Raw genomic sequence first — 19,767 nt, 5'->3', positions numbered from 1 at the left:
ATATTAAAGTTATCAATTTATTAATGTTGCCAATTAATACTAAACCAAATTTGTCTTTTGCTTCTAAAAAGTCCTTACTTTATCACTTTGTGTGGATTAAAAATTTATCTCGTTTGTTATCTAAACAATTATCAAATCATAATAATAAATGTTTTGTTTGTGAGAGATGTTTAAATTCTTTTACCACTGACAATCTACTCCAAAATCATTTGCGTTATTGCCTAAAGTCAAATCAATGTTGTGTCAAATTACCTGATGAAACAAAGAAATTTTTGCAGTTTGAAAATCATTCTTATAAAGAAAAAGTTCCCTTTGTTATATACGCAGATTTAGAAAGTATTTTAGAAAAGGCATCAGACAATAATTACTCTACCAAATCTAATTCTAAAATATATCAAAATCATGTTGCATTTAGTGTAGCCTATTATCTAAAATGCTCTTATAACGATTCATTCTCTAAATTTAATATTTATCGTGGTAAAGATTGCATTCAGTGGTTTGTTAAAGACTTGGAAGAAATTTCACAGTTTTGTGATGAACAGCTTAAAATAATTTTACCAATGACAACAATAACAACAACAACAACAACAACAAATGACAATTGTCACATCTGCAAACAAACATTTCAACCAAACCAAATGAAAGTACGAGATCATAATCATCAAACAGGAGAATTTCGTGGTTTAGCGCATCAAGCTTGTAACTTAAATTATAAAGATGCTCATTACATTCCTGTTGTTTTTCACAACTTAAGTGGATATGATGCTCATTTTATAATTAAAGAACTATCAACACAGTTTCAAGGAACAATCAAATTGCTACCTATAAATAAAGAAAAATACATTTCTTTTACTAAATATGTTGCAGGCACAAATGTATCTTTACGATTTGTTGATTCTTTTCGTTTTATGTCTCAAGCTCTAGGAAAACTTTCATCAAATTTACAAAACGAACAAAAATCTATAACAAAATTATTTTGTAATACCGAAGAAGAATTCTTGTTATTAACAAAAAAAGGTATATTTCCTTATGATTACATTGATTCATTTGAACGTTTAGAGGAAACCGTTTTACCTTGTAAAGAAGCATTTTACAGTGAACTTACTGAGGAACCTATTAGTGACAGCGACTATTATCATGCTAAAAAAGTTTGGGACTGCTTTCATATTAAAACAATAGGAGAGTATGCTGATTTGTATTTAAAGACTGATGTTCTTTTACTTGCAGATGTTTTTGAAGCTTTTCGTGATACATGCAAAAAAACATATGATTTAGATCCTTTACATTACTTTACTACTCCCGGACTTACATTTGATGCTATGCTCAAAACCACAAATATAACATTAGAACGTTTGATGGATATTGATCAAATATTATTTATAGAAAAAGGAATAAGAGGTGGTGTATCACAGTGTTCAAATAGATATGCAAAAGCAAATAATAAATATATGAGAGAAAATTTTATACAAAATTTAGACAGCAAGTACTTAATGTATTTTGACGTGAATAATTTATATGGTGCAGCAATGTCAGAATATTTGCCATATGGTGAATTTGAGTTTTTAGAAAATTTTAACATTCAACAAATATTATATACCTCCAATACTTCTCAAATTGGTTACATACTTGAATGTGATTTAGATTATCCCATTTGCATACATGATATGCATAGCGATTTACCATTGGCGCCTGAACATATGGTGCCACCAAATTCTACATCCAAAATTAAAAAACTGCTTTTAACATTATTTCCAAAAAAAAATTATATTATTCATTATAGAAATTTGAAAATGTATTTAGACCTGGGAATGAATTAACTAAAGTTCACAAAGTTTTAAAATTCAAACAATCACCATGGCTTAAACAATATATTGACTTAAATACCAAACTCAGGCAACAGTCTAAAAATGATTTTGAAAAAGATTTCTATAAATTAATGATTAATGCTATTTATGGTAAATGTATGGAGAATGTTAGAAAACATAGAGACATTCGATTGGTAACGAAATGGGATGGAGGACGCTGGGGACTACGCGCATTAATTTCAAGACCTAATTTTCATAGCTCCATTATTTTTGATGAAAATATTGTTGTTGTTGAAATGAATAAATTAGAAGTTTATCTGAATAAACCAATATACGTTGGTTTTAGTATCTTAGATATTTCGAAAACTTTCTTATATCATTTTCATTACAACTATGTTATTAAAACCTTCCAAAACTCTGCAAAATTACTTTATACCGATACTGACAGTTTAATCTATGAATTTAAAGTTTATGATATATATGAATATATTAAAAAAGATTTTTATCTTTTTGATACCTCAGATTATGAAACTAACAATATTTATAACATTATACAAAGAAACAAAAAAGTACCCGGCCTTATGAAAGATGAAAACAATGGTAAAATTATGTTAGAATTTGTTGGTTTAAGATCAAAAATGTATGCTTACACTGTAGATGACGATAAATCAAAAGAGTATTTAGTTAAAAAATCAAAGGGATCTACAAAATCTTCAATAAAAGCCATCACATTTAATGATTATAAAAATTGTTTGTTCGATCAAACAATTTTAGAAAAAGTACAAAAGTTAATAAGATCTAAAAACCACAAGGTCTCATCTATCAAACAGAAAAAAATTGTCTTAAGTCCATTTGATGATAAACGTATTCTTAATTTTGATACAACTGACACTAAGCCTTGGGGCTATATGTATCAAGCGACACCTAACAGAGAAAAAGAAGAAGAAAATATTAATTATGAGTAAAGTACATATGTGTACATAAGTAAATAATGGAAGGGATATCAACTACAAAATGAGGTACTGCATACAAACTAGCAACACAAATAATTTTATTTTATTGTTGTTGCAGTGCTAACCAGTGTTTCCAAGATGGATCTTTTGTTACAAATCAAAATCGAAGCCCAAGATGCTCTACAGAAAATTTATATGAAACATTTAAATAACCTGATCCTGTATGAAGACACTCATCAAACGAAACTTAAACTTTTTACTCTGATGAACCGAGAAGACTTTATTATTCCAAGTGAAATTTTTCCAAAAATGTCTCTTTACATAAAAAATGCTAATGTTGAAATATTTGTAAAACTGTTACAGAAAAGAAAATTTTTAGATAAGTATGTACACACATTTGTAGATATCTGTAGGAAAGAAAATGTAAGTTTGCTTTCTTATTCGAAATTATATGCCTTGTTAACTGCTCATGGTTTAGAGAAAAATGTATCACATATTTATTATCTGTTAGATTTATTGTCCAACCACAAATTGCAAAACATTTGCACAAAGGAATTTCCATTGTTGAATATTTTGCAAAACCATCAAACTGTTGTATCATGCATTGATCAATTTGTATGTAATGTTTCATACATAGCTGACTACAAAAAGCTTCAGATAGCGATTTTGTCGTTGAAATTAAATAAAAATGTTTTATATAGATTTAAGCCTCATGAAAATGTTAAACACTCCCAAATATTACAATGGGTAAAGGAAAACATATCCAAAGGAAACAGCGATCCAGAGGCTCAGCTAGGTTGGACTTGCGGTCCAGACTCAGCGAGATGGCCATCAACAAAGCTCCAGGATTATAAAGAAACTTTGACTCTGTTAACATTATTATCATCTATTCAATAAAACACTTTTCATATTTTTTTTGTCTTTTATTTATAAATTTTCTTACATAATTAAGGTGCTACAACTATTTATCTTAAATACTACCTAAGTAATAATAACAATAACTAAATAAATAAATACATGGGTACCTACTTATAACCTATCTAACTAAAGATATTATGTTTTTAATTGGTATATATTTAGCTATTCTATCATGCAAAATTAAACAATAAGCAGTTGTTTTATCAGGTATATTTACACTTGTTTCAAATTCTATTCTAATATCCACTGCACTTCTTTTTAATTCTTCGTTTTGTTTAGAACAATCAATCACTGCAATTGGTGCAATATCTTTAAACTCTTTTGGAGTAAAAATAGGTTCACTTTCTTTGTAAAGAAAAGAATTTTGAAAATTAGTAAACATTTCATATAAGAGAGCATATTGATTGTTAACAAAATTTATATTTAAATTGTCATATGGATAATGTGTATCATTAAGGAAAACTTTAATATTTCTTAAATAACAATGATCAAAACGACTACAGTTTTTAATAAGTTGATTTTTTCGATCTGTTTGTAATGCAAACATTACATATTGAGGTTTTTCTATAGCAGATTTAATAGCCCATGTATGTTTTTGTGTTTGAGGTAAAACTGGATATTCATGTAATTCTCGACTTCGAAAAGGAATGTACAATTCTTTTGCACTTTTAACAATATCCAATAATTTTAATTGTTCTTTTATTGTTGTTGTAATATGAGGAACTCTCCATGATATTTTTTCTAAAGACAATTTTACTGTCTTATCTAAATCATCATCAAGCAAAAATGCATTACTATCATCACTACCGCGACGTAGTACTAATTCTTGTCGAGCATTTACCAAAACTTTTTTAAAGTCTTCACACAAACCCAAAACCATGTGAAGTGGAATTATAACATCAAAACTACCACTCACTCCACCAATAATAGTAGATTGTTCTTTGGGAAACCAACCACTGTTTTGAAGAGCCTTACTTTGTGATTCGTTGTATGTTGCATATCCTTTTAAAACAGACGCAATTCCCGGATTTCTAACAGTATCAATGGAATCTCCTGATATTTCATAACGTATTTCATTAAACAAAAATAAAATTCCCATGTTAACAAATTCAACGCTTGAAGGTGGTAAAACAGCATTATCTTTACCATACACTTTTACTTTTCCTTGAACATGTAACGTACTGTACCAAGGTAAAGTGTATATGTCTTGTTGTTGTATTGGAATTCTAATTTCATCATTGTTATTAAAAGAACTAGATGCATAAGGTGGATGAGTACGTTTTTCAGCATAAGCAATTGTCATATCAAACAACGGTGGTTCCTGAACATTCAGAATTTCAAAATTCATTTTGCTAAATTTATACTTTTACTCGAAATCCTAAAGATTTTAAAAACAAACGGTTTGCTGTAGTTAACACTTTCACGTTTTTCACTCGACTAGAAATTTTATTTGTTTTTGAGATATTTATATTTTTACCCTTGTATGCTGCACCAATTTTACTATTAACATTAAACACTATTCCCATTGCAGGATCGCTATTTTACTTTACGCAAATGCAACCTTACTGTTAGCACTTCTCCTCTAAAATTGACAATATTTCCATCTTGATCAGTTATTTTAATTGTTATCTCATCTATTTGTTTAGTGTTAACTGGTAGATAAATAACACTAGAAGGTGTTTCTATTATTTTGTATCCAGGAGGTACACAAGGAAAAAATTCATGAATAACATGCACTTCTTTACCATTGCGATACGCACCAGATACAATATTACACTCCACACATAATGCATTTACTTTGAATATTTTACAAGGATTATCTGATATATGTTTTTTGTTTTGCTCTAAGTGTATTACTGCTGAAACCTAGTAAACTACCAATAGTGTCTTTTTTTGTAAAGTCAATATCAAGACTACATTTAATTTCACATTTTAAGGTATTGTTATTTCCTTCTATAAGTAAAGTAGGTTGTTGCATGTAGTGATTTGTTTTTAATGATTCGTTTTTAACATATCTAATAAGTTCTTGACTTAAAAAAGCATTGAGTTCATCAATTTCATAAGAACCCTCAGGAATTTCAATAAAACCTTTTGTTTGATTTATTAAGGTAAAATAAAATTTGTTATTTGAATTAGTTACGTTTGCTATTGAATTAAATGTTTCTAAGTTTATTAAACCTAAAGCGTATTCACTGTTATCCAATACTAAAGGAGGATAATATTTACTTGAAAGTATTGAACTTGTTCCTGTTAAAGTAAACGTAACAGACATGATACAAACACATACAAAAGACTGTGCTAAACTAAAAACTATCTACATCCGTTATTAATTATTATAGTTGTACAAAAATTTTAAACACAAATGTCCACAAATTACTGTATCAAACTTTTGTAATGTTTGATGATTATATATTATTTCACACTTATTGTTTTTGTTTAAATATTTAACTAATTCTGTAGGTGGCGGTAAGTTGCCAAAGCTATCAAAATAAATGACCTGGTTATTAATTTTTTTATAAGCAGTCCAGTGAGTTCCATTACCTTTCTGATCATCTAAATTTATGAGACCAGTTTCGTTAACTTTTGCTCCTGATTTAGGCAATGAATCTTTCATAAATACTCCTCTAAAATTATGAATTTCTAATAGTTTTGCAAATTTTTTTAAATCAATATTTGTTAAGGCACGTTTTGGAAGCTTTATAGGAATGTCCTTGGTGATTTCCATGGTCCTAAAAAAAGACCGAATCCCTTTTTATAAGGTTTTAAAAACAATCCTTTTCCTGATTTAGACTTATTTAATGCAATGGCTTCCATATTTTGATTATGTCTTTGAGTTTCTTTAAGTTGTTCTTTAGCTGCTTTAGTATCATTTACTGCTTTTGCAATTGCTGCAGCACCACCACCTAAAGAACCTAAGGCCCCTAATGCAGCAAAAATTGGAATAAGCGGTAAAAATCCACCAGTTTTTGGTATAGGAATAGTGCGTGTATGTTTAATAGGACTTTTGTTTTTTACTGATTTTACAGCTTTTACTGCTGGTTTTATAACATCAATGTTGTTTTTAAACTTCTTTCCTTTAATTGCTGTTTTTGCAATTTTTCTTAGTTGGTTAAACCCTAATCCTTTTTTACTTTTCTTAAATTTAGTTTTTGAGCGCTGAGATTTTTTTGCTGATGAACAACCCATTCCAAGTGTTAATTTAGCTTTCATTGCAGATGCAACACCCAAAGCCGCAGTTTTTTCTCCAAGTGAAGAATTAGAAGAACGTAATCTAAGCTTTGCTTTCTCTAATAAGACACGGTCTGCTTTATGTCTATTGATTAGATCTAAACTCTTATTATAAGCGATATCATGTTCTTTGCAGGCTTCATCCAAATCATTAACTCCTTTATCGCCTCTGGAAAGCCGTTTTGATAGTTTTGTTCCTGGTCCACAATAATTATAACCCGGAATATGAAGTTCTACGGGTAGCTTATTTATCACCGAATTTAGAATACCACGCCCACTATATCTCTTTTTAACCATTTTTACTTGACTGTTACGCTTTCGTTTTTTTACTGCCATATATAGACTTTATGAAGTTTAGGTTTTACCAACTAAAACACAACTAAAACAAAACAAGTTTGGATAAGAATATTTATAGTTTACAGAAATTTTTCTCATTAGTTTCATGCAAAATGCGAATAGTACAACAACCAATAACACTACAAGTTTCAAACAATGATTTTAAAACTATTAACAAAAAAAGACATGGAGGACTTTTTCCCTCAACTATACGTTGTCTTATTGTAGGACCATCAAACTGTGGTAAAACCAATACAATGATAAGTTTAATTGAACATCCTAACGAATTGCGATTTGAAAACGTCTATGTTTTTTCAAAATCATTATTTCAACCAAAATATCAGTATTTAGAAACATTATTAAAACCTATAAAAGGAATGAATTTCTTTGCATTTAATAATCTAGAAAATAATATTCCCTCTTCATCAGAAGTTAAACCTAATTCCTTAATAATTTTTGATGATGTAGCTTGCGATAAACAAAATATTATGAGAGAATATTTTAGTATGGGTAGACATAAAAATATTGACTGTTTCTATTTGTGTCAGACTTATACCAAAATTCCGAAACAATTAATTAGAGACAATGCAAATTTTTTAATAGTATTTAAACAAGATGAGTTAAATTTACTTCGCATTTATAGAGACAACGTTAGTTCGGAGCTCACTTATGAACAATTTAAAGAAATGTGTCATTTATGTTGGCAGGATAAATTCAATTTTTTAGTAATTGACAAAGAAAAAGATTTCAATAGTGGAGGTTATAGAAAAGGTTTTGATTGCTTCATACAATCTTAATTTCAGTAAGAAAAACTATATAAACAAAACAAAGTACCAAATTCCACAGTTTTAGAAGCAGTTTGTTAACGCTTTGTAACGCTTTTACGGTTTGATAACGTTTTGCGTATTTGTATTAACTATGAATTTAAAAAGTAGAGTTAATGATACAGACACAGACAATCTAAAAAAATTAATTAAGAAAAGAGATGAAGTAAAGCGAAAAATGACTTTGCTAAAACAAGATGAGTCTATTTATGAAAACACCTTTTCTCCTATTACCAAAAGACTTGAAACAATATCCAATCAGTTACAAGAAAAAGGCATTGTCAACAACTTTAAACCTAAAGAAGAAAAACAAGAAACATTTAAACAAATTATTCCCGTCGAAAATAAACTTACTCTTTCGGATAGAATCTCTAAACTTCAAAAAAGAATGGATTCAATAAAAGATGATAAAGTTGATTTGAATGAAATTGATAAGCTACTTCAAAGTACATCACATGATGCATCAGTTTTAAAAAGGGAGGTAGAACCAGAAAGTTTTATAGAGGAATCTGAAAATGTAGACAATATAGAACTAGATGAGTTAATTGAAAATTCAGTTGAAGAAAGTAAAAATAATATTTCAAATATTGTTGGAACAGATTTATTTACTGAGTACTTAGAAAGTTTTGATGAAATACCACGACAATATATAAGTGCTATGATTCTTGATAAGAAACGAGAATTTGATCATAGGACTGGCATAAGACACGACAGCTTTCAAGAGAAATTCTTCATTGGTTCATCTGTTGTAGAGTTTATGGGCAAAGACATTAAAGTAGATAACAACTTTTATAAAACAACACCGGGACTCTATGAACTTTTATTTAAAAACAATCCTAAAAAGTATACACAAAATGACTTGAGTACATATAAAGAGATTTTGGATTTAGGCAATGCTTGTCGTCCTAACTTTGATCCTTCTGCTCCAATTCGCCTTAGATCTGATAAATATAAATCAGTTATTGCTCCCTTATACTTTCCATCTCAAAATTATACTGAAACTCCTAAAAGACCAAGAAAAGCCATCGGTAAAGGTATGATAAAAGAAACAAATAATTATCCAATAAATTATGTTTACTGGGATGATCCAAATGAATTAGTCGAAAGACTTCGGTTATTAGTTGCTTCGCAGACAGCGGGACATTCGGGTCACAATAACGAAATAGTTTCAATTGTAGAAGAATTGCGTGAATCTGGTATTATTGAATGATGACGCTTGATAAATTTGGACGTCACTTAGTTAAAAATCCACAATTGGTATTGACAAAGTTTAGTGACAAAGAAATTCTTTCATCCTCATATATGTTTTATAACGTAATTTTAAAATTTGAAGCTAATGCCATTGTAGATAATAAATATATTATAGGATTTGACAGAGTTGATTATAAATTTCCATTAGAACAGGGTACCATTGAAAAGATTCTTCTAAACAATGAAGAGGTTCTTATAAGTTTAAATGATAAATTATTTACTAAAGAACAAGCTTTGAATTATCAAATGCAATTTGGAACAAGTATATCATTTGTTGTTAAACAAAGTACATCGAAAACTAAAAACAATAAATTTAAATGTTTATTTGCGCAAATAATTGTTAAATGTCCAATAAAATTTGAAAATCAGTCAGTCAATGATGAAAAAGCGATTATAAAACATTAATAATAAGCATGGTTTCCAAATTAAAAGATAATGGTTATAAACCTACTTCCATCAAAATGGATATCGTAAAAGAATTACATAAGCCTGCAAGAAAAAAATTCAAACGTCGTCGTATTATAATTAAAGGACTAAATGAAACATTGCAAGCTGATCTTGTGGAAATGATTCCATATGCCAAAGAAAACAAACAAACAATTTAAATTCATTTTAGTTGTAATTGATTGCTTTTCTAAGTACGTCTGGATGGCTCCATTAAAGACAAAAAATTCTATTGATGTGAGTACAGCAATGGAGAATATTTTACTAAAAGTAAAACCACCACCTAAAAACTTACAGACTGACAACGGTAAAGAGTTTTTTAATACAAAATTTCAAAGTTTAATGAAAAAACGTAAAATTAATCATTATAGTACGTTCAGTTCTATTAAAGCATCTATAGTTGAACGGGTCAACAGAACGCTAAAGCAATTAATGTGGGTACAATTTAGTTTTCAAGGAAATTATAAATGGGTCAATATATTAGATAAAATCGCCAACGAATATAACAACAAATATCACAGCACAATTAAAACTACACCCGCAAATGTTAAAAAAAGCAATGAAAGATCAATATTGAAATCAATTTATACTCATATAAAGCTTGCAAATGTACATAATAAATTTTCTGTTGGTGATCATGTACGAATAAGTAAACATCGTCAAATTTTTGATAAATCTTATACAGCCAATTGGTCAAACGAAATTTTCATTGTTAAAAAAGTAAAGCTAACTAATCCAACAACATATTTATTAAAAGATGTACAGGGCGAAGATATATTAGGAGGATTTTATGAAGAAGAATTGCAGAAAGTAAAACATTCGGATATTTACTTGGTGGAAAAAGTTTTAAGAAAAAAAGGAAAAAAAATGTATGTCAAATGGTTAGGACTAAACAACACACACAACAGTTGGATTGATAAAAGTAGCATCACATAATACATTCAAATGTAATTTATATTTTTAATAAAATTATAATAAAGAATCTAGTGTTTTATTTCATTATTTCCTTACTTTGCAGTTCATAATCATCCGGATAGAGATGACTAACCTAAGTCAGCATCTTCAACCTTCACATAATTGTGATTAAGCAATATTTTACATCACAATATGGTAGTGATAGTAGCAATAAAACAACATGAATATGTGAAAGTTTATTTATATTTACATTACTACAAAATATACAATTTCAAATAAATAATAATAACATTTAGGAACACACAAATTCACTCTTTAGTTCTATATTCTCGTAAAAAATGTTTAAAATGTTGACTCTTAATTAAATCATGCATGGCGCAAGGAAGACATCTGACACCTTCCATATCACTTTCACCTTTGCATGATGGACACTTATATTTAATCGGAACAGGCATTTTTTTTTCTCGTGTAGCTCCAGAAAAATTTATTCTTCTGTCTGTTCAACAAACTTGATATTGGTTGTTCTTCCAACTATTCCTTCACTAACCATAAAAATGTTTTTTCCTTGTTTCAATAAATTGTTTAAAGTTTGAATAACTTTTTCGCTAAATTTTTCTGTAAACCGTTGTGGAAGAGGCGTTTTAAATTCACTACAATCAACGACTACTTGTTCACCAAACTGAGTTTCCGTCTTAATAAATCTTTTAATGGGGAATCTTCTATCAATTTCTAAATAACTTGGCCTCACATATGGCACAAGATGAGTTTCTTCGTTTATAGATTTTAAGAAATGACTCATCGTTTAATTTTGATACAATGCAGCTGCTTTAATACTATGAAAATGTAAGTTCAGCATACAATTATAAAATGATCCCCCACTACCTCAATGTTTAGATGAATGAAAACACAATGACCCCTTCAGAAAAATAAAGATCATGCAAAATACTACTTATTTGCATGAATCAAAAACTATGTTTTGCAGAGAGCACAGAAATATGAAACTTCAATATCTTCCTCAATGTTTCTAGCTTATAAAAATATAAGTCACGCAAAATACCGCTTATTTACCTGAATCAAAAACCATGTTTTTGATGGAACCAAAACGGATGTAATGATCAGATAATTTACTCTGAATCAAAAACTATGTTTTGACTAAACTACAAACGCAAATTAAAACTAGCGTTTTGATCGCGACATGACTGATACAGTTGAAGGTCACGCAAAACACATGATTCTGAAACTGGCGTTTTGAAGAGATCACGCAAAACACATGATTCTAAAACGTGATTTTTGAGTGAGCCAGAACCAGCACTATATAACTACTGACCCTGACGAACTTTAAATACAACCAGTAATACTTTTTTCATTAACGATAATTAATTAATAATTAATGATAATTAAATTATATATTTTGGTATCTAGCATTTTGTGACTACTGAATATTGAGTTGCATAAATTCGGCGTAGATCTCGGAAAGTGACGTGAAACACCTTGTATAAGTACATACTTAACTAAATAAATTATTATTTCAGTGTTTCAAAGACTTTTGTGAAGAAAACCCTAACAAAAACTTTTCTACAATGGAAACAAATCTAAAGATTGAAGCTCTAGAAAATTTTACAACATGCAACATACAACTATTTCGCATAAACACAGAAAATCCAAAACTATTAATCGCTCAAATCAGCGTTATATCTTCAAATTCGTCATCAGATATCAATGCAACATTAGAATTACCCAAGAACATCAGTCTGCTAGAAGATAGCGTGAACATAGAATTAGAATCCTGTGAAGGATTCAACGGTCAACTAAATTACATATTAACGTATCAGTGCATCAGTCAGTGGTGTAACAAGAAAACCGAAATTATAGAAATTGTTCTGACTAAGTACCGGAAACGAATCAAAGAGGAAATTCCGGGTCTAAAACCATTCTCCGATTACAGGGTTAATGTAACTGGAATTAGAGGAAACAATACTGAAAGCAAGATTTATGAGACCATAAGGACCCTTCCTGGAAGTAAATTTACAATTGTTCAAAGTAAATTCCTTTAATCAACCAATTTCTTATAGAACCTCACGCGGTCCGAAATTTAAGCGTATTTTGCAAAAACGAAAGTGCTTTGTGGATTAAGTGGCAAGCTCCATATCCACCAACAGGAAGTGTGTCCCTTTACAACATCGCTTTTAAGGATGGTGAAAAAACAACAGATTTTCATTCAAATTCACCTTGCGAATTGTGGGATGATTTCATATGTACTACATTCACGGAGTTAAAAAAAGAGACCAACTACATCATTATCGTAATTGATATGAAATAATTATAACTAAAATAAAAAAAAAACTATATTCATAGGTAAAAGCGAAAAACAAACTTGTTAATGAAAAGGGAAATGAGGTAAATGTAACAACTCAAACGATCCAGGAAAGTTAGTGATCAACAAAGAAGATAGTTGAAGGGCGGCTGTGGAAAACAAATTTTTTGAAAATGTGCTGCGTAACTTAATAAACTGGCACTTATAAATTTTGAGATTTACTTAAAGTTCGTTTAAAAAATGGTTTCGAGGACACAATTCATTAATGAAAGAATCCTATTTTCGAAATTGAAAGGATGAAAATTGTGACTCGCTTTGCCATATACAACTTTGGTGTAGTTTCGGCAAAACCTCTGTTCATCACGGATATAAGCTACGCCGTACGATTTCAGAAATTGTGTTTTCCAAAGCCTCTTTTATTCTTTTTAATCATATTATAATTCCAGAGTGTTCAGCTCCGCCAAATTTAAGAATTAACTTATCCACTAAACCCAAAGAAATTATTCTATCATGGGATCACCCACTTATTATGAACGGCCCTTTAGAAAAATTTGGGATTCAAATAAACGAGCAAATCATGTCGGCTTACAATATTACAGAAAAAAAGTATCAACGAACGTATAATTATAAGGTAAGTTGGTTGGGTTTAGAGCGCAGATCTTAATATTCGGTATTAGATTCCAGTTGAGGAAGAAAATGTCTATAGAATTAGCGTATGGGGAATAAATAAATTCGACGGTGAAAGAGCGAAAATAAACGCAACTACTTATTCACTCTTTGTTAGTTACTCATCAATACCTATTGTGGAATGGTGTTCATCCTTGAAATGTTTTCTATTAATTCCAAAACCTGAGAAAACTAACGGAAATTTCTCTGTGTTAATAGTGAAAAATGGTGAAAAATATACTGAAGAAATGATAAAAAATACCTACAGATCATTACTAAATAATTCAGAACAAAATGAGAGAACATGGATTGTTAAAATGTCATCTTTTCAGAACGATAGTTTAACATTAGAACTTGGTAACATGTTTAAGAAAAGTATTTCTCTGAAGAATCGCACTCATCTCCTGTACGTGATTCATAATGATGATGATGGTTTAACGGTTTATGAATCAAATCAAAGGATGCACATAAGTAATGCTGAAATTAGATTCATTACTATTATAATTGGAATCATTATTGTCACCATTACGATTTTTATATGGGGATTTCTTTGTTATGCGTTCGTTTTTCAACCAAATTTTTAAAAGAATATTACATTTGATGTTTTAGACGTAAATATAACAAGTTTCCTTTCAAAACCGGGGAACAACACGTAAATAGTGCTACAATATTTGAATTCACACCAAACAGAAATATTCGAAGGGAGCCAACTTTATTGAACAATAATACAGAAATGTATGAATCCATAAAAATTAATGATCTGGAACCATATTTGTCTAGTTGCATAGAAGATGAGTCCGAAGACAACCAACTAACACAGCAATTTGAGGTTTTATTTTATCAACTACATTCAATGAATTTGCAGGATATTATTTGTTGTAGGTAATTTCCAAAGAGAGTTTAAAGAAATGTGATCATGGACGATTACCTGAAAATATTCAAAAGAATCGCTACACAAATGTAATAGCTTGTAAGTTAAACATCAACTAAGTTGTACATTTACACTTAGAACTTAACACATAATTTCCAGATGACGAAACAAGAGTTGTTTTAAAAAATAACGAAGATGGTGACTATATTAACGCCAATTACGTCAACGTGAGAAACTGCTTTAGTAAACTGACCTGTCAAAACTAATCTACTTTTTGAAGGGTTACAATATTCCAAGAGGTTTCATCGCAACCCAAACACCTCTGCCGCATACTGTAAACGATTTCTGGTCGATGATTTGGCAAGAAAATATTAAGACCGTTGTCATGTTGAGTAATCTGAACGAGAATAGAACCATCGTGTGTGAAAAATATTGGCCGGAATTTGGATTAAAGTGCCGATTTGGAAATATTGTCATTTTAAACGTGTCATCAAAAATGTTTCCCAGTTATGTTAAAAGGGAATTTCAAGTGAAGTATGAAAATAAGACTCATCATCGCGTGCAACAGTTTCAGTATATCAAGTGGCCCGATCATGGTGTACCTACAAACCTTCAAGAGTTTATTCCATTCATGAAGGTGATATCTGAAATTTCGAAACCTACTTCCCCCATTCTCGTACACTGCAAGTAGGTGCTTTGACATTACCAATATTGTTTCGTTCTAACATCACAATAGTATAGTACAGGATGTGGACGAACGGGCACAGTAATTCTGTGTGACATTGTTTTAAAAATGGGCCAATATAAAAAGCAAGTAAATTTCGCGGAAGTATTGAAGCAATTGAGAAACCAAAGGCCTTGGCTGGTCAGTACTGTGGATCACTACGTCTTTGCTCACCGTGTAGTTGTGGAGTATTTTAGACAAAAAAAGAAGCCTTAGCCTTTTTCATTTAGAATTATGAGTATGATTTATCTGTGTATAATTTAATGGTAACATTAGTTCAATACTGTCTATGTAGACCTTAAATTTTGGTGAGACACATTTTATGTTCTCAAAGTACTGTATAATTCTGTATTTCTAAAATTTGCTAGACCTAGATTTTAAGGGAATACATCTACAACTAACGTATTGTTGTATTATGATGAATCAAAAACAATTATTTTGTCGTCGTCTAACAAATGCCAACGCCCTGTGAAGACATTTATCACGTATAAGTATAGTTTTGAAAACAAATAAGCAGTGTAATTAAATGCTTAATTAGTTCTTGTTTAAAGGAAATATGAATTTATTTTTAGATTAAAACTGTTATGCCCTCTTCTAAATAAGGAATTTCCAAAACCTAAGATGAAGAAGTGCTATCAGAAAAGTGTTTTTCTTTTATCTGGCAAGTGGGGGTTGTCAATGAATAAGACTAAACATTTTAGTTTACATTAATTTATAAGAGTATTTATTATTTGATAAACTTTCAATAAAACAAGAACGTCATACGAGTAGTTTTCTTTTTTCCAATATAAAAAGTCCTTACTACACCCATTAAAAAATCAGTAAATAATTTATTATTATTATATTAAGGCATATCGTAAATACGATTTAAATCAGTTGACCATAAATCAAATAAATTCAAACAAAAATTTCACCCATGAGAGACTGCGATGCTTCCATTTGAAATTCTCGTAAACAATGTAAATGTTATATTTGCGTTTGTTCTTTTAATTCTTATGTCAGTCATAGAGGTGAGAACTGCACCGAAATAATTCTTGTTTTGTGAGGCTACTGCATAATTAAGAATTAAAAACATCACCACATAGACGTTTACGGAAGATAATGTGACAAGGGATAACATGAAAGAATAATAAATGACTCTAATAGGGTTACTGTTCCATTGGGCGGCTACTGCCGACTAAATTTTACTTGGTTTCAGGTGCACCGATAAGATCCGATAAGGTGATCTTTCCATAATTACGTCATCTGACGTTAGTAATGAATGAAAAAGAAATAAGAATTTTCAAACTAAAGAAGAAGAAACATTGATCCAAAAGACTCGTTTTAAAATCAGAATGAACAGAATCACATAAAAAAAATGCATCTGTGTCTAAAAATAAACTGCCGTTATTTTGGCATTCATGAAAAATAATTTGATATAAATATAAATAAATATAAAAAATAAATAATACCTGATAATAAAAAGATTGTCATATGTACATATCGTAGAGATAGTATTGCTTATTTCTTAATGATAAGGCAAACATTAAGATTAAAAAAAAACGTGAAAATGAATCAATCTTGAATTATTGTCAAGAGCTGCAACAATATGTGGTTGTACTTGTGTTATATTTTAACAAGGACATTTATTCTAGCTGAAGTAATTACATTAATTAAAAACGACAATGTTACTTGTGTTCTCACTGGTGATTCAGTGTACTCTGGGCTTTACATTTCACCACTTGAAGATCAAAAGGGTAAAAACATTTTCACATGTGGAACAATATTTTATTTTTATTTTTATAGGACTAAATCGAACACAAATTCTACTAGACAGTTGGGTGAATGACGATTGGCTTATATCAAATAATACTGGTATATATCGCTCTATAACTGATATACGTTGGGAAAGTAAGTGCAGCAAAAAAGTTGTCTTGTTAAAATTAATCTTTCCATATTTGTACTTTAGGTTTTCAAAATTCAAGGTCTCCAGCCATTAAGTTAGAAAATAACTCAACTTTAACTTTCTCCGTGTATCATAAAAATGATTTGGTCTTCAAGATATTCGGTGACGATAAAACGAATGAAAAGGCTTTTAGAATAAATGAAGTAGGTACAAAAGAAAATATTTTTTCTGTAATTAAACTGAACTCTTTAGTCAGGCATAGACCAACATTTTTGCAAGTGGTCCCATTATGCCTTAAACATTACGCTGAATACCCAAATGCAATCAGTCACCGTTTCGGGATCATTGGGTGAAACATTTAAAAATTACCTATTAAGGAACCTATATGACGGTAAATCAATAGGTACTTTAAATTTTACTCCAAAATGGTTGGTTTCTGGTGAAAATGACAAAATTAAAATAGCGAAACGTAAGAATTTGCAATATATCTATTAACACAAAATAAGTAATTAATTTTTTTCATTAGACAAATTTAGATATTCTAATCGCATTAGTGAAAATGACAGCCACCTTGACATTTCACATTTTTCAAAAAATTTATGTATTTTCATGTTTGTCTCTGTGGATATGGATTGTTACTTAAACGTAACATTAAAGTCAGGTAACGAAACGGTTAACGAAACAGTCATTGGATTCAACAAAGAAAATTCGTTGAAGGAATGGAAGAAAATAGAAATAGAAATCAAAAATAATTTTACAGAAAACGCAAAACTCATGTTTTTCCGCGGACGTTCGAATGATAATAAAGAAGGTTATTGGGCGGTCGATAATATTGCTTTTTGCAGACCTTCAGTAGGTAATATTCTTTCAGTTTATTTATTTTTTATTATTATAATAAACAAAACGAAATTGAATAAGTTCCATCTACATGTTTATTATAGAATTTGATATCAACATTAATATTTATTTCAGATACTAAAAACATAATTTTACCTACAAACATATCGTATAGCTCTAGATGTAAAGTTCTTGACACAAATCTAGCGGATACAAAAATTTGTGAAAATAGAGGTTATATTGGAAAACATTGTAATATAAGTTGCAGTCAAGTTCTTGGAAAATCGTATCCTAACTGCGAAACTTATAAGATATGTTCAGAAAACTCTAACTGCTCGTGCGCTTGGGGATATGAAGGAGAATTCTGCAACAAAAGTTTGTTGATATGTAAAAAAGTTGTAAAACAATTATGTTTAATAATGATTCGTAGCTTGTGATTCTGGGCGTTGGGGGATGAACTGTAGTTTAAACTGTGGCGCCAACTGCGAAACCTGTGACAAAATAAAAGGGTGTACGAAATGCAAAAAAAAGTTTTTTCAGGATTACCCAGATTATCAATGTGATGGTATAAACATAAAATTACTGAAGTCTTAATTATGGTTAATAATAATCATCAAATTTTAGAAACTCTACCAGTTTTAATGCGACCACCTGTTTTAAAATCTATAACGGAACATTCGCTGACGGTTTTTGTAAATATGACATATGACCAGAGTGCAAAGATACCTGAATATTACCAGATCCAATATAAAAACGTGTGAAATGATAGTAACAATAACATTTACAGTTTAATAATAATTGTGATGTTTCAGAGTGACGAAAAAAAATTTCAAAATTATTCACAGCCAAAACATTTCAACAATGGCGGCAATGTGACAGAAACAATCAGTAATTTGTCGACAACAAAGTTAGAATACGAAATAAGAATTATATTGGTAGTCCAAAATCAGTCATTTACCGATGAACTGAAGACATTATTAACAAGTCGTAGTAAGTTGCAGAATTTCTATTTTCATTCAGAATAAATTACATGAATAAATTAATCTTAGGAACCTTGGAAGCAACATTCATAAATCATACAATAAATTTAATGTGGAATTCATCCGTTAGGGAAAATGCTGTGACATATCTTATTGAGTACGAGGTGGGTAGAAAAATATTTCCTTAATTCAAGAAAGATGCAATTAGGTAAAAGCAAAACCATGTTTGTCGTTTCTTTCAATACGCTTAATAAAATTTATTAAATAAATTCTGTGTAATGATTATTATAATTTCAGTGTTTCAAAGACTTTTGTGAACAACGCACTAATGGAAGCGCTTCTACAAACGAAACAAATCTAAAGATCGACGTTTTACCCAATTTTAGAACATGCAACATACAACTATTTAGTAATAACACAACAAATCGAAAATTATTAATCGATCAAGTCAGTGTTAGATCTGCAAATTCGTCATCAGACATCAATGCAACATTAGAATTACCTAAAAAAATCACTCTGCAAGAAAACAGGGTTAACATAGAATTAGAATCCTGTGAAGGATTCAACGGTCAACTAAATTACACATTCATGTATCAGTGCGTCAGTCAGTGGTGTAACAAGGAAATTCAATTTGCAGAAATTGTTCTGACTGAACATAATGATTCATTCAATAAACAAATTCAGGGTTTAAAACCATTCTCCGATTACAGGGTTAATGTAACTGCAATCAGAGGAAATAATAGTGTAACCAGGACTTATGGGACAATAAGGACTCCACCTGGGAGTAAATTTACAATCTTTCAGAGAAAATTCCTT

General features: G+C 29.9%; 1 protein-coding gene across 18 annotated transcripts in view; it reads left to right on the top strand.

The window, feature by feature from the left end:
* Window positions 1–19,767, top strand: part of LOC138124158 (receptor-type tyrosine-protein phosphatase S-like) — a 76,313-nt gene that overhangs the window by 37,761 nt on the left and 18,785 nt on the right. For 3 of the 18 annotated variants that reach the window (XM_069039094.1, XM_069039092.1, XM_069039103.1), the window contains 3 exons: window positions 18,784–18,961; window positions 19,021–19,115; window positions 19,249–19,735. The exons of 3 other annotated variants lie outside the window; for them this stretch is intronic. In XM_069039094.1, the coding sequence (XP_068895195.1) occupies window positions 18,784–18,961; window positions 19,021–19,115; window positions 19,249–19,735 (760 nt within the window). Of the gene's footprint in view, window positions 1–13,029; window positions 13,103–13,434; window positions 13,620–13,665; window positions 14,214–14,263; window positions 14,484–14,536; window positions 14,625–14,684; window positions 14,753–14,805; window positions 15,213–15,266; window positions 16,014–16,754; window positions 16,986–17,034; window positions 17,140–17,197; window positions 17,338–17,386; window positions 17,604–17,660; window positions 17,991–18,106; window positions 18,347–18,401; window positions 18,537–18,595; window positions 18,727–18,783; window positions 18,962–19,020; window positions 19,116–19,248; window positions 19,736–19,767 lie in introns of those variants that run through there. 12 more of the 18 variants (XM_069039097.1, XM_069039096.1, XM_069039093.1 and 9 more) reach the window with 9 other exon arrangements.

This window comes from Tenebrio molitor, chromosome 2 (assembly GCF_963966145.1).
Source record: "Tenebrio molitor chromosome 2, icTenMoli1.1, whole genome shotgun sequence".
NCBI classification, from domain to species: Eukaryota; Metazoa; Arthropoda; class Insecta; order Coleoptera; family Tenebrionidae; genus Tenebrio; species Tenebrio molitor.
Note: the sequence above shows the minus strand (reverse complement) of the source record. Positions and strands in the feature narration are given on the sequence as shown.